The sequence below is a fragment of the Microtus ochrogaster genome, chromosome X (genome assembly GCF_000317375.1).
Source record: "Microtus ochrogaster isolate Prairie Vole_2 chromosome X, MicOch1.0, whole genome shotgun sequence".
NCBI classification, from domain to species: Eukaryota; Metazoa; Chordata; class Mammalia; order Rodentia; family Cricetidae; genus Microtus; species Microtus ochrogaster.
This window is the reverse complement of record NC_022026.1, coordinates 49854941-49869978: the sequence shown is the minus strand read 5'-3', so window position 1 is coordinate 49869978 and position 15038 is coordinate 49854941. Positions and strand designations below refer to the sequence as shown.

Sequence of the window (15038 nt, the reverse complement as noted above, 5' to 3'; positions counted from 1 at the left end):
AGACTCGGAGATTTATTGATCAGAATGTGCACACTGAAACAGCCTCAGAAGTTGTGGAGAGCACCACAAGAAGCTACGAATCTAAAAGGGGGGACGGATGATGGACTTGACAAATGAGCAAGGAGGCGAAAGCAGGAAACCCACATGGGGGTGAAGAAGAGGCCACCCGTGCGCATGTGTTTGGGATGAGTGTGGAGTATATGAAGCAGATGCTGGGAATGCAATGAAAAGACACCGATGTAAAAGCTGCAGGAGGGCTGAAGAGATAGATGTTCATTCACGGAGGGGGGCAGTTTAAATAGCCCGTGGGAGTGGTCCTGACCTTCCCTGAGGAGGGGTTATCATTTGGCAGGCTTTCTTGACCCTCCCTGCAGAGGGGTCACCATTTGGTGGGCATTCTTAGAGGTGGAGTTTGGACTACGGTAACCCCCAGAGGAAGGGGCTTGAAATGGAGTTTTCTGCCCAGTATTCCAGAGATGGATACCAGGGGGCTGGGATGAGGCCTCTGACTAAATATTCCAGACTTTTTGTATAAAGGGGTGTTAGGGAGCTGGGGTGATGCGTCCTACCAAACACTCACACAGGACTTGTTCAAAGCGTTTCATCTTTCCATTCCCGGGCATCTTCCCTGCTTCACAGATGTAGATGATGTCTGCACGGCTGGCTGGTGCCTGGGAGTTGAAATTGACTCTGCTGTTTCCTCAGCTTCCAATAGGGATACGATAGAGAAATTACTTCCTTAAGCCTGGAACCTATATAAAGGCTATTCCTTGTAAAGACATGGAAGTTGTGCTGGAATGGAAACTGTCTGTACGCAGCCTTTTCCAAACAGCACTACTTGGAAACTGCCTTGTCCCAGCTATGAGCCATTAGTAGGGTTTGCTTTAGGGGCAATCATGGGTCCTTAAATTAAGTAAGTCACTTTGGTCACAGAAAGGCACAGCTAGGGTTTGTTTTCAGCCTAATTCCAGAAGCTTACAGAAGACTGATGATGAGCTGGGATTGGGTGGGCATGGGGATAAGGTGGGCATCTACTCCCTCTCTTATTGTGGGCAGAAGCTGTGAACCTTTGGTACCAGATTTAGTCTATACTTTATTGCTAGGGTACACAGTTCTTTTTCGGTGTTCAAATACAGAAGCAGCAATACGGGATATCTTGATTTCTAAGCAGAAGGTATGCAAGCTGTGCAGGTTCTCCTCTTTTGTTCCAGAAATTTCTCCAGGATATGTGTGTGTGTGTGTGTGTGTGTGTGTGTGAGAGAGAGAGAGAGAGAGAGAGAGAGAGAGAGAGAGAGAGAGAGAGAGAGAGAGAGCGCGCACATGTGTGTGCCTGGGTTGCCAGATGTATCTTCTTTAATCACTTTTCTACCTTATTTATTGAGAGTCTCATTGAACCCAGAGCTCAACAGTTCAGCTAGCGAGGCTGGTCAGCAAAACCCAAAGATCCTCTTATCCCTGCCTCCCCAGTTCTTGGGCTGCAGGTGTGCACAGCTACATTTTGATTTTATGTGAGTCTTCTGTTTCCATGGCAAGCACTTCAAGTCTGGCTCCATCTCTCAAGCTCCAGGATGAGGTCTTTGTCTGTTTTGTTCACCAATGAATATATCCCAACATCATAAGGCAGTACAGGATAATGGTTTAGTAAACATTGACATCATTGGAATGGCCACACATGGTTGGTATTGCAGGACCTAATTCAGAAGAGCAGTAACAAAATAAGGATCTCTTGTTCCCTTTCCCCCCACCCAGCGCCTGCTCCCCCCCCCCCACAAAAAACCTTTTGGGGAAGCGATCAGGACTTGATAGAATTTCTTTTCATGATTTGCCTGGCATGAATCCATTGGTACTGTGTTTGCTAGGGGGAAACCATTGTTCTGGGCTGGGCTTCAGTGCCCTTGTCTTTTTGTAGGAAATTGAACCAAATCTCTGAAAAGAGCTAGTTTGAAAATAAGGATCATTTTTCTCCTATCTCCAGGCTTAATCTTGAGACCAAAGCAGCAGACTATAGGAAGAAATTGTATTACACAGTTCTCAGTGGTTCTGGTACCAGACTTTCCCACAGGAAGGGCTCAGGGTCACAAAGAAATACCCCTTGTGCCCAAGGAAGCTGCAATTGGAAGAGTATCCCCCCAGGTGGTGAGCAATGGTTTTATTGTCAACACTTCTACTCACTGCGTGGCTAATGATATACCTCTGCTGTTTTCCCACAGGCCTCTCAGGCTGTGCAATGACAGGGATACTAGCATCTGGGGTGTGGCAGGGCGAAGATACCTTTGTTTTCCCAGTAGGAAGCTGCTGATCCTACACGTCAGGAGTGTTTTCCTGGTGTCTCACACTAGAGCTGCTTAGTAGGAATGGGAATATTTCAGACATCATCAAACTGAATAGATATGGAGTTGGTCCAGCTCCCTTTGCAGCCTAGGATTGTGCCACTCAGTCGTGAGTCCTGCCCTGGGTTTTTTCTTGCCCTGTGATTCCTGAGAGGAAAGGGGCTATTTTATGGTTCTTTATTTAGAGCTAGCACAAGGACCCCATGCTACAAATCCTGTGACTATTGATATGCAGACTCACAGTGAATCCTTCCAACCATCTTAATCCTATCAAAACCCTCTTAAAGGAATAATACACACCAACTGAGTTGGCATAGAAACATGGAAATGCTAGTCGGTGGAAATTGTGTTAAATGCAGTGAACTGATACTGAATAATCATCAGGACAGCCATACATGGATGCTGTTGTGTGCATTCTTCTCTTAAGATTCTGTGGCCATGCAAATGTGCCTCCTACTCCACAAATCTCAATGCTATGCTTTTCTAGTGAGCGTCCTAAATGTACTGCTTCCGTTTTCTCCATTCCCCCTTTATTAGCTTCTTTCTCCCTTCTGGAATGCCCTGAACATATCTCCCCTAATTGTAGGGACTGTTTCTAATTTCTTAAAGGCCTACCTTAATTTTGATTTATCTTTTCTCAAATTTGTCTTCTACCACCCCAGCTCTAGGTGAGCTCATCTTCATGTAACAAGTTTGATTTGCCCCGAGTCACGGTCTCTTTCTCATCTATTTATCCTGGATTGCTAGCCTTAGTCTTTAGTCACACCTTCCTTTTTTGGTAGATTGTCACCTCCTTCAGCAAAAAATAGGTACTTATCATATATATATATATATACATATATATATATATATATCATATAGAAATCTCTGCCCCCAGATTCTAGCATAGGACCATAATGCACACACCTCTAACAGAGACAAAGGTCGTGCTTAATTAAATATGACGCTTGAGATGTGTTAACCAGCTCTGTTAGGCAGATGGAGAAGAGGGTTTATTTTGGCAGGAGAAAAAGGAATGAGTTCATACAGCTAAGTTTCAGGATGGAATTTGAACTGGGTTTTGAGTTTTAATTTTCTTTATTATTTGTTTGAATTATTTAAGTTCTTAAGTTGTGTTTGGCTTGCATTGGTAATATGTACCTATAGAAAAGATCCTAAAGTCTCTAGCTCCTTTTTCTATCACCCCACTTCTTATTGGTAGCGTAATACTTGCTTGTTCTCAAAATGACCTTAGTTTTCCTCCAAGAAGCTAACCAAATATTCGGACATCTCAAATTCTTCCAACAGTTTTTCTTTCACTTGCCCTTAGCTCATTGATCAAGACCAGTTCATACCTCAAAACGGAACCTGTCTTGTGTGTTCTCACTGCTTTTCCGGTCTAGCTCCTACAGTAAAACTGAAACCTTACTGCCCTCTGATACTCTGGTTCTCCCCACATCCCAGGAGGAACCCATAGAAAATCTTTCTACCTTCCAAGCCCTTACCTCAGAGGTGTTTTTTGTAATTACATTTTTAAAATTTAATTGAAAATAGAGGGTTTTTTTTCTCTCAACTGTCTAGTTTTGGTTCTCTTGAAAAACCTTCTACCCTCCATCTCTTCTCTTCTTCATCTTCCTCCTCCACTCATTGCTCCTCTTCTTCCTCCTTTCTGCTGTTTGTTTGGCATACTGAGAGTGGAAATTAGGCCTCGGGGACACTAGGCAAGTATTTGTCTAAGGAGCCACATTCCCAGCCATTTGATATAGCTGTGCAACCCAGGTTGCCGTCACAGGTGCTATTATCTTGCTTGCTGTATCATCTGAGTGATGGAATTACAGATGTATGCCACCATGCCTGGTTATATTTACAGGTGTTTTTTATTAGTGGTTTTCATAAAACAAAACACATAAAATTACAAAGCAAACTATAGTGAAGTACACATCAAATAAAAGTAAATTTTGATATAGAAATATGTGATGCCTTCATAATACAGTGAATAACAAATGCCACCTAGCAGGTATGATTTGTACCATTTTAAAGTAGCACAAATAATATTTTGAGGTACTCACAGCATCTGTGATGTGATAGGAAAATATGCATGAGTTATTTCATGATGAGTCACAGGTCCTTCTAATACTGGTATGTTACCTATTTTAATAACCAAAGGAAATGCCAAACTTCAGTTTGAAGTTGACGAAAATGAAGTGTTACATTTTCCCACTTATATTGGGTTCCAGGCTAACGCCCTTATCTGTCTGCATAAGGGCCATGTGACCTACTTTCTGTTTCTAACTTGACCTCGGACCTCTCTTCTCTTTGCCTCCACACAGGTAGAGGAAGGATGGTGGGAAGGTGTACTTAACGGCAAGACTGGAATGTTTCCTTCCAACTTCATCAAGGAGCTGTCGGGGGAGTCGGATGAGCTTGGCATTTCCCAGGATGAGCAGCTGTCCAAGTCAAGTAAGGAAGTCTACTGAACAGGAGAGGGGGAGACCACGAGGCTCTAGCCTAGCCTCCCTTATGAACGATTGTTCTGTGCCAGAGGCCTGTGACAAAAGCTTGTGGGTTATTTTGTTGGCTAGAGTACCCTGCTCACTGTGATTTAGTAATCTTATCACCGTATAGATGTGATCTATAGCTATAGGTTCTATATATCTCTGGATAAGTGAGTGCCAGTCCTCACCCATGGTAGTACTGGCTCATGGGTGGCACATGTTGCTGTGCCTCCCCATACTTCTAGAATGTCATTTCCCATTGAGTTTGTAATTATCTTTTTTTTGTAATTATCTTTTAATGAGATGAGATGATCAGTATTCCCTAGTATCTTCTGATGAACTTGCGGGAAATACAGCAAAATTATTAGTGCCAAGGTACTGTGTTCAAGATAAATGCATGCCAGCTCCATTGAATATATGACAAGATAGTCAAGAGGCCAGGCCTCACCTTGAATGAGAAAGTGGTTCCTTTTGCAATGGTGAGAACAAACTTCAGGTGTGTTTTTCTCCAGGGCCTGAAGGTTTCCTTCCAGCTTCTCTGCTACCCTTTCCAGCTCATGGAGCAAAAGGTCAGGACCGGGAAGCTTTGTTCTCCCAGTCACTAACCCAACTTTCCATGTGGGTGTCTGTGTCTATCTTGTGCCATGTTGAGCCAAGGTCATGGGCATGAATGTTGTAGGAGACTGACCTGTGTCATAGTGGTGTGCTGCTACTTGCTGTCTTTCCTTCCTGAAAAGAGGAGGACAATCCAGTCTTAGCAAAACAATTCTGAAATATTGTCTCTTTCCATTTGGAAAATTGTAATTTAGATAGTATTCTTCTATTGCCTTGGTGTCCCTTTATTCACCCAGCAGTATAGATGGACAAAGGTTTGATTCAGAAGTTGAAGCTATCTCCAGAAAAGTACTTAGGTGACCTTTTTGGCTTGGTGTCTCAGCAATGGCTCTGGGTCATAAAGCCTGCCACACATAGAAGCAACTGTACTGGCTGGTTGACCCAGTGGCTGGAGCAGGACCCCTCCCTTCCACTTCCAAAATTCAAGAGCCCTCCTGCTCCAGACTTCATTCTATCCTTGAGTCTAGATTATGGAGGATTGGTATGGCTATTGAAGTATTTGGTAACTTTTCACCTGTGAGCTGGGCCTTGTGGTTTTCCACTACTGTGGCTAGCTAAATAAGTAGAACAGGGAGAGTTTATTTTGCCCCCTAACCTGAGTCCACAGTAGAATTTTAGCTGCTCTGGAACACTCTTTTGTTCATTAGAATAGAATCATGCCTGGTAACTAGGTTCCACATTAACAATGCTGTATCTCTGGAATATTGTAGACTAAATATGCTTTTGGGGGAGGTCAAGATCAGGTTATTACAATTTTACTTCCATGAAGAAATGAAGTCTAAGTTCCAACAGCAATATTATATATAAACCACCTCACATATGAAGGTCCTCAGTAAATGATAGGACTCACTATTAGGATAGACTTGGGACATGACCAGTTAGTGTTTTGCTACTTGTTTTCTCTTTGCTACCATAGCCACTGTAGCATTTTGACTGCATTTAAAAAGTACCTTGTAACTCTTTTACTGATACAGAGATGGAGATTTGGGGACCACCTCGCTGGGAAGTCTTTACGTCTTAACATCATACTATCTTAGCTATATATTCTCACAAGTGAAGAGTTTCAGGGAATACACCCCATAGTTTTTGAAACTATTGAAAGAAACTGTACCCCAAAATGCATCCCAGGTCATTACCATGGAAAGGTGACTGTAGTGAACTCCCCTCTCAAAGCATGCAGTGCTGGAATTCTTGGCACTTGAGGTTTTGACTGAATGGAATGATCTCAATCATTTGGCTGTCTTTTACCTACCTGTAGCATCAACTCAATTACTAGCCTTCTGTTTCAGAACAAGGGAAGTTCTAATGGTGTCTGTGGCCATGTTCAGTCCAGCTGTCTATTGCTGAAGGGATTTGAGGTCCCTGGAGAAGCTAACAAGGATGGATGGTTCTAATAAAAAACAAAACAATATTTGCTGTAATCTTCCTATGTATACAGTTCAGCAAATCAGTTCCCATATCTCTGTCTGCCTGTCTGTATCTATCTATCCCTTTTGTCTTCTCCTTTATTTCCTTTTTCTTTTTCTTTTCTTTCTTTTTTTTTTGGTTTTTCTTTTTTTAAATATTTATTTATTATGTATACAATATTCTGTCTGTATGTCTGCCAACCAGAAGAGGGCACCAGACGTCACTACAGATGGTTGTGAGCCACCATGTGGTTGCTGGGAATTGAACTCAGGACCTTTGGAAGAGCAGGCAATGCTTTTAACCACTGAGCCATCTTTCCAGCCCCCCTTTATTTTCTTTTTTATTCTTCATTAATCAAATCTCTTTTGAGCTCCTATAGTTACTAAGGCGTTTGTTGATGCCTTGAAAGTCAGAGACAAATAAGATGCAGATAGCCACCTTGCAGAAAGGAGACACACATATTCCCAGAAGCTCAGGAAAGTCCCCTAGGAGCTGCCATTTGAGGAAGAATGGGGCACAAAGGCAGAGAGGCCAGTCTTTAGGTGACATTTTCTTTGGGCCCTCAACTAGCTCCCAAATCATGACACAGAGATTAATTAGCTTAAGCTTATTTCTAGCTAGCCTTTTTTTAAAATCTAAATTAATCCATTTTTATTAATCTATGTGTTGCCGCAAGGCTCATTTACCTCATCTACATCATCCTGCTTTCCTGTTTCCTCCACGTCTGGTTGACTGGTCCCTTTGTTGCCTAGCTATTGGCAATTCAGTTCTTTATGAGACCAATCAGGTGCCTTACTCAGGCAAGGTAAAACAGCAATACATCTTTACATAGTTAAACAAATGTAGCATAAATAAAAGCAATATATCTTTACATAGTTAAAGAAAGGCAACACATCTTTACATAGTTCAACCAATTTTCTATTCCATAACGCCAGTATCATGGTGATGTAGGTTGTAGTGACCAAAAAGGGATTCATAGAAGAATAGATGTGAGAATAGTGTCTTTGTTGCTCTGTGTTGAGGTAGGGTTTTCAGTACTTGTCCATACTCATGATTTGCTTCATCATAAAATTGTGCTAAAATGTATATCTAACCAGACCACATTGCTGCAGAGAATATTTCTATTGGTGGGATTTATCCAAATAGACCTTTGATTTTAGAGTGGTCTGCTTATTCTCTCCCTACCCCATTCGCCAGAGAATAGTGTTAGGACATTGGATATATTTTACTTTTTTTGAAAAAAAAACTTTATTGTTTTGAAGTAATTAATTCATAGGAATTTCTAAAAAAATAAACATGAACTTTATGGGGAGGACCCATGTATACTTCACCACGTTCCCCCAGTGATTACATTGCCTATAATTACAGTAAATGCATATTTGCTTTTGTCCTATAATTGATAATACAAAATGTAGTTAGTGTACACATAACATCTAGGTTTTTTGTGTGTTTTATGAGCCAAAATGTACTTTATCAGAGTCTTTGTTTGATCAACCCACTTAATAATCTTTGTAAATGGCAACCCATTTTTCTATAATCCTTGCTTAATTATATGACTGTGCAGCTAAGTTAAATCCTAATCTTTGTTCCGTATTTGTAATTTTTAGAGATTACAATGATATCACATAAATATTCTTTTAAGTACTGACAGGTATTAGGATGAGGGCTAAAATCTGTATCCTGATATGGAGAGAGCATTGTGTACAATATGTTCTTGTACATCTTTGCTTCACTCATTCCTTTGAATGTATGCATTCTTATTTGTATACTTTGCAAATAATATCTGAAGTTATGAGTTTTGTAGATTAATAAATGACTCTGACAGAGGAAACATTGGCATTGTCCTTATAAAAGAAGCAATGCCATTGACTATGTGCCACATGGTTGGTGTTTAATGCATTCTTAATTAGCCTATTATTACTTCAGGAAAGCATTTTATCTTGAATGACAGGTAAAAATTTCTACAACTTGTTTCTCATACAATTTTACATATATCATTTGGTTCATAACTCCTGTTCAGGGTAATTTGTTCTGCCAAGGACAATTTTTTTTTTTTTTTAGTTTTTCGAGACAGGGTTTCTCTGTAGCTTTGGAGCCTGTCCTGGCACTAGCTCTTGTAGACCAGGCTGGCCTCGAACTCACAGAGATCCGCCTGCCTCTGCCTCCCTGCCAAGGACAATTTTAACAGTCATATGGATTGGTCCATAGTTGAGTAGTAGCAGAACTTTTTGCATATTTATATTTGAAAACATTTTTTTACCATACTTAGAGCTTGTAACACTTTAGATGTATTTTTTCAAAAAAAAATTTTTTAAAATCCTTAGTTATCAATGATTTTAAACATAGGTAAAATATGAATAATGCAAAAAAATTCCTTTGTACCTGCTGGTCAGTTGATCAGTTCTCAGCCTATGGCTAATTTGTTGACATTATGTCCCTACATATTCCTGCTCTATTTTATCTTAAAGAAACTCCTTGACATTAGATAATTCCACCCATAAATATTTTAATATTTATCAATAAAAGGGTTTCTTAAAGTACCATTACCACATGCACACAAAATTGCAGCGATTCCTTAAATAATTCAGCATGTACTCCATGTTCACTATCCTCTACTAACCTTTTTTTGTATGGAATTTGTTGACATGAATCTGGATCCAAATAAGGCACATACGCAGTGATGGGTTGACATGTTTTAAATTTCTCTGAATCTATCACTTTCTCCATCATAGGGCCTCCTTCTGTACAATCTATTTCTAAAGAAGCTGAGCTCTTTGTCCATTAGTTCCTCATTGTCTGGCTTGTGATAGTTTCATTTCTCTTTTGTTATTCAGGAGATTGATCATTAGATCTAGGGATGAGTAGATTAAGATTGTGTGTGTATGTGTTTCACATTTTCTTAGGTGGTCCTTGATGCTCTACTCGGAGGGTCATGAGGTCCAGTCTTCCTTTTGGACTCAGCTGTCATTGATTATCAGTAAGAAGTGATCAGAAAGGGCTTACAGAGTGGAACCCAACAAACATTTTTTTAACGACTGAAATGGACTTTCTCACATCACATAAATAAACACACAGAAAAGGCTTTTAGTAAATTCCGTTGTTCTGAAACAGAACATAGAAACCTATGCCTCAAGAGTGCAAAGTCCTAAGATAGCAGGTGTGGTCAGTCATGGTGTGCTTCTTTGGCCTGGTACCAGATGACAACACGTATATACAAAGTAATTCCACTTCAGCTGTGGCCTGGCTTGAGTTAGGAGACCAGAATGGCATGCCAGCTTCCTGCACATATTCTACCATCAGCTCCACCACACAAGCAGGTCAACTTCTCACCCAGTAGCTGGTGAATTTCAAACCTGACTAAAGCTGAGGTCATTCTTACCCCAATCATACATGTTGATTAAATTGTCTTTTTATCTATAATTGTGCATTTGTTCCCAATCACTAAATAGAGTGAAATAGAGCTAATTGGCAAATATTATAATCACACATTTTCCTGGCTCTGGGATTTATTTTGACTTAGTGACCAAAAAACAATTACATGTGATTCTGATCCAATTTCAGTTTATATTTTGCCTCATATTTAAAATATATGTGAATTTTCCATTTTAACAGTTTTGATACTACTTAATTTCAAATAATTGTTTTAAAACTATAATAATTACTTTTTAAAAGTCCTTGGGCCGGAGATATAACTGAGTTTTTAGAATGTTTGCCAAGCATGCACAAAACCCTGGATTTGATCCCTAGTACCTGAATAAGCTAGGCATGTTGGCACAAAATTATAATCACAGTGTTTGGGGAAGGTGAGTGCAGGAGTATCATAATTTCAAGGTTGTCCTTAGCTACATAGATAAAGGCCAGCCTGAAATACATGAGCCCACCCCTAAAAAAACTATCCTATAGCTATAGGAACATTGTCAATTGTTTCCCATATTCTTCTGAGAGATAGAATTTTTGGGATTAAAGGCAGTTTCACCAGACACTTTTCATTTTTAGTATTTAGTGATATTGGGTTTGTGTTTGTGTTCTATTGACAATGAATAGCAGTTAACCAGTAGATAAAATGGAGTTTCAGGAAGAGTTAGGTGCTGACATACACATAGAGTTTTGTGTCTGAATTTTAAAACTCTTCCCTTCTGATATGGTGACTCACGCCTTTAATCCCAGCACTAGAGAGGCAAAGACAGGTGGATCTCTGTGAGTTTGAGGCCAGCCTGGTCTACAGAGTGAGTTTCAGGACAACCAAGGCTACACAGAGTAACCCTGCCTATAAAAGCAACAACAAAAAACCCTTATATTTAATGGTCTAAGTAAAATATTCCCCCCAGCAAGATAAACATTGCTCATATGCATAAGCTTTCTGATTGCCTGTCTCTTTCGCTCCTGACTCAAATAAGAGCACCTATGCATCCTTCCCCTAGCCTAGCCCAGGTTACCTCTCTGATTGCCTTGCTGCCGGTGGGCAGGGGGACTTTGCAGAGTGGCCTGAGTGACAGTGCACACAGCAGGACAATGGCCTGTCAGCCACTGGGATTTTCAGCTCCTCCGGCAGAGCACATGCAAGCCCGGCTGGACTCGGGAGCATCGCTGGAATGTTGACTTTTTTTCTCTTATTCCTCCTCCTTGCTGCCACTGCGAAGACTGCAGCTATTCATTTGTAGAAGGCCTGTTCTCACACCAGCAGCTGCGCTTTAGGAGTAATGGTGACCTCCTGGAAGTTAAGTCGGGGAAAATTTGTTCAAATAAAACTTAGCTGCTAACTTGCTCTGCTTTTGGCATGGAGCTCCTCAAGAAGCATGTTTGCAAAACTCTGTTGCTTCCCTAGATTGTTCTTCTGTAGGCAGTGATTATTTTTTTGAGACATGACGTCACTTTGCATCTCAAGGCCCGGAACTCTATATGTAGCCGGAGCTGATCTCCAAGGACCCTCCTGTCTCAGCTTCCTGGGCAGCTGAGGTTGCTTATGCATACCTTATTCTTGGGCCCACACATAGGTAGTGACTTGAATGCCTAACTTCTGACTCAAATTGGCTGCAGCACATATGACCCAAAGGGCAGATTTCCAAACCAGGGCATATTACCATTTCTGTAACACATGGGAATGACAATCTATTTAGAGCATTCTGACTATTTATAATTGGTGTCATCAATTGAGAGTGACAAGGCCTAGAAACTGACCCTGTCAGGGGGTCCTGTTCTGACGGCGGAGTCTGTAAGGCGCCAGAGAAAATTCTCTCTGCCCTTTCAGTTACACTCCCTGTTATGCTTTGCCTATGCTTCGCACTTCTCAACTTACTCTGAGAGTATAAGCCTGCCTCCCTGTTTGAGCTATAACAGAACTTTTCTTTTAATAATACATTTATTAATTGGGATTACTCTTCAAATCATCTTACCATCTTGTGATATTCTCTGTGTTGTGTGTGTGTGTGTGTGTGTGTGTGTGTGTGTGTTGGGAAGGTGGGTGGATATGTGTATACTTAAATTGGAGCAATATATGCATCTGTGCTCTTATGATCCAGTGATAGTTGGGCTTTAGCTATGTGTTCAGTCCTATGATATTGTATCAAAAATTATGATATTTGATGCTGGATGAGTCCTATGTCCTCAGTGCTTAAGTACAGACTCATTATTGACACAGAAAAACCTCAATTAAGATGTCTCAAGAAATAGGGTTTCTCTGATATCCTTGGTGCTAAACCGAAGCATCCCCTCATGTTGATAGGGGTGTCACTATTGGTTTCAAATCTCACCAGTAAAATGTCCCCTGTAGTTTGTTAATATCTGGTCTCTCTTGAAGGTGCTAAGAAGTGACAAATCTTCTATTTCCTCGTGTTATGATGCTGGGATCCAACCTAGTGCCTTGTGTGTGCCTAGCGAAAAATCTGCTACTGAGCCACACCCCTACCCAACAAATTTTCCGAGGATTCTGTGCCTTGTTTAGAATACTGGGGCTTGAATATCAGCTTTTACCATGTGGGGCTCCGGGTATAAAAGACAGAGGCAGAAAGGCCAGCTCTGTTTTATGTAGGTCATACTCTCCAAAGAGAAGAGTGTGCTTGCCCACTGAGTTAATGGGATAATCCTGGGAATTGGATTCTCTCTGATTAATTGAGGTTTTCCTATTTTTAAGTTAAAATATGAAATGACTTCCAAGTTTTAACTGGGCACAACATACATGCCGGTCATTTTAAAGGCAAGCCCCAAATCTGGTTATTTCTTGCCATTGTGATCACTTGGGGACTTTGGGCTCATTCTGTAACATTCTGAAACTCTGCCTAATGGTCTTTAATTAATTGCATGGATGAAGGCAAGTTCAGTTAAAGACTCTTCTTCTTCCTTCTTTTGCCATCATTTGCTCCCCTCTGCCCCCTGTCTTGTTTTTCTCTCCCCCTTCTCTTCTCTCATTCACTGTCAGGAAAGACTACCTTTGAAGGGACAATTCTGTATCGTGCTGCACCGGGAAAGACGGAGGGCCACAGACGCTTTTACAGTGAGTGACCTTAAGCAGGAGGCAATCATAAAGATAAGATCGGAGCACCTGTGGCTTTTGATGCAGCTGCGCTTTTCCTGAGCCGCCCACGCTTATGCCAAGTGTCTGTGAATTTCTGAGCCAAGGATATGGGCTTATTTGCCTGCAATAAGTGGCATTTCCTTGGTGTGGGCTACAAGAGCATTCTCCCCACCAATCCTGGCGCTGTCTTGTTCGCTTTCTGCCTTTCTCATGTGTACGACATATGTGCATGAACCATGCCTGCAGAGAATGAAGCAGTAGCTTTTGTCATGGCAGTGGAAGATGGCTTCTGGTGGAGACATCAACCTCACCTAGCTACTGCTTTTTCCAAATGGGTCATTCGTCATTTGTGTGGTTCAAAGAAAGAAAATTTTGGCATGGAAGTCCATGCCAGATACAGTGGGTTGCTTTGCTCATCCAGCTAATCACCACACGGCAGACTTCTTTTGGCAGGACCCATGGGCAGCCTTTTGTGTTGTAAAATAAGGCTGCCAAATGCTGAAGAAATAAGATGTATGAATTAATTTCATGATGCCCGTAGAACAGTTCTTGTTACATCCCAAGCACTACACATGGAGGTGTCAAATTAAAACAATCAGGAACTGATGGGTGCTGAAGCTAGGGTGAATTGTACCACAGTGGACAGCCATGGGACTAGCAGAAGCAAATCTGAGGAGGCTTTGCTCTGTTTGCATTGGGAGGGAAGAATATTCACTGTGGTGCACATATATTCATATCCATGAACTATATACATACATGTGATGAAAGAGGTTCAGACAGGAGCACCAGAACTGCCCTTAAATGCTTGAAGTGAGGGTATTTTTCTTTCTGTTCCACTCTAAACAAGTGCAAAATGCATATGACTTAGCCTGCAGTGTGCTCCTTGTGTTCAGTGGGGAGATCTGACCTTGTTCATCTCCATGCCCTGGCCTGACCAGGTATCTGGAAATCATCACACCAGTGCATAAAGTCGAAATGCTGAAGTCATTTCTAAACCCTCATACCTTTTTACACTACCTCTTCATGGACCAATAACGTGCCCTTCCTAAAATGGCCCTGGCCTACATTCCACTCGGTAGGTGGAGCTGCCTGAGAGTGCCATCTAGCATTCGGAATATGAATATGATAAGAAGATACCCATGATAGTCACAAGTAACCAAAAGAAGGAATACCTAACACACATGAAAATAAAGTCACCTTTCTTTCCTTCCAAGGAAAAGAACTAGATTTTTGAGTTATTGCATCAATGCAAACATTTAGCTGTATAATTTACATTCTCAAAAATTATAGAATCAGGCTGCCAGAATTTCTGGAAGAAAAATCTGCCGTGTGTTTCCTTCCCAGGCCATGCTTGTGTGGCTGAATGACTGTGCCGCTATTCCCTGTATAATAGACTTTTTCTTACAAGTACTAATATGAAGTTATTAAGATGAGCCTGAAGGCTGCAAATGCCTACAAGCGGAAACTTGCTGAAATTAGGGTGGCAGTGAAGACCAGGTTATAGCTGTAGCTAAGGGTGAGCTACAGAAGAACCCCCCCCCCCGAATTCCTCTTTCTGAAGAACTAAATCAGATAGATACTCTCTGCCCCATTTGTCCTGCTGCCTTCTGGTGGAGGTGGAGGAGGTGGAGGTGCTGGAGGTGGAGGAGGTGGAGGTGCTGGAGGTGGAGGAGGTGGAGGTGGAGGAGGTGGAGGTGGAGG

The 15038-nt window shown here is 41.4% G+C and overlaps 1 protein-coding gene across 12 annotated transcripts in view; it reads left to right on the top strand.

Moving 5' to 3' along the window:
- Nucleotides 1-15038, top strand: part of Sh3kbp1 (SH3 domain containing kinase binding protein 1) — a 337374-nt gene that overhangs the window by 175636 nt on the left and 146700 nt on the right. For 5 of the 12 annotated variants that reach the window (XM_026784803.1, XM_026784804.1, XM_026784806.1 and 2 more), the window contains 3 exons: nucleotides 4640-4769; nucleotides 5317-5373; nucleotides 13242-13316. In XM_026784803.1, coding sequence (XP_026640604.1) covers nucleotides 4640-4769; nucleotides 5317-5373; nucleotides 13242-13316 — 262 coding nt within the window. The remainder of the gene's footprint in view (nucleotides 1-4639; nucleotides 4770-5316; nucleotides 5374-13241; nucleotides 13317-15038) is intronic. The other 7 variants (XM_026784808.1, XM_026784807.1, XM_026784802.1 and 4 more) reach the window with 2 other exon arrangements.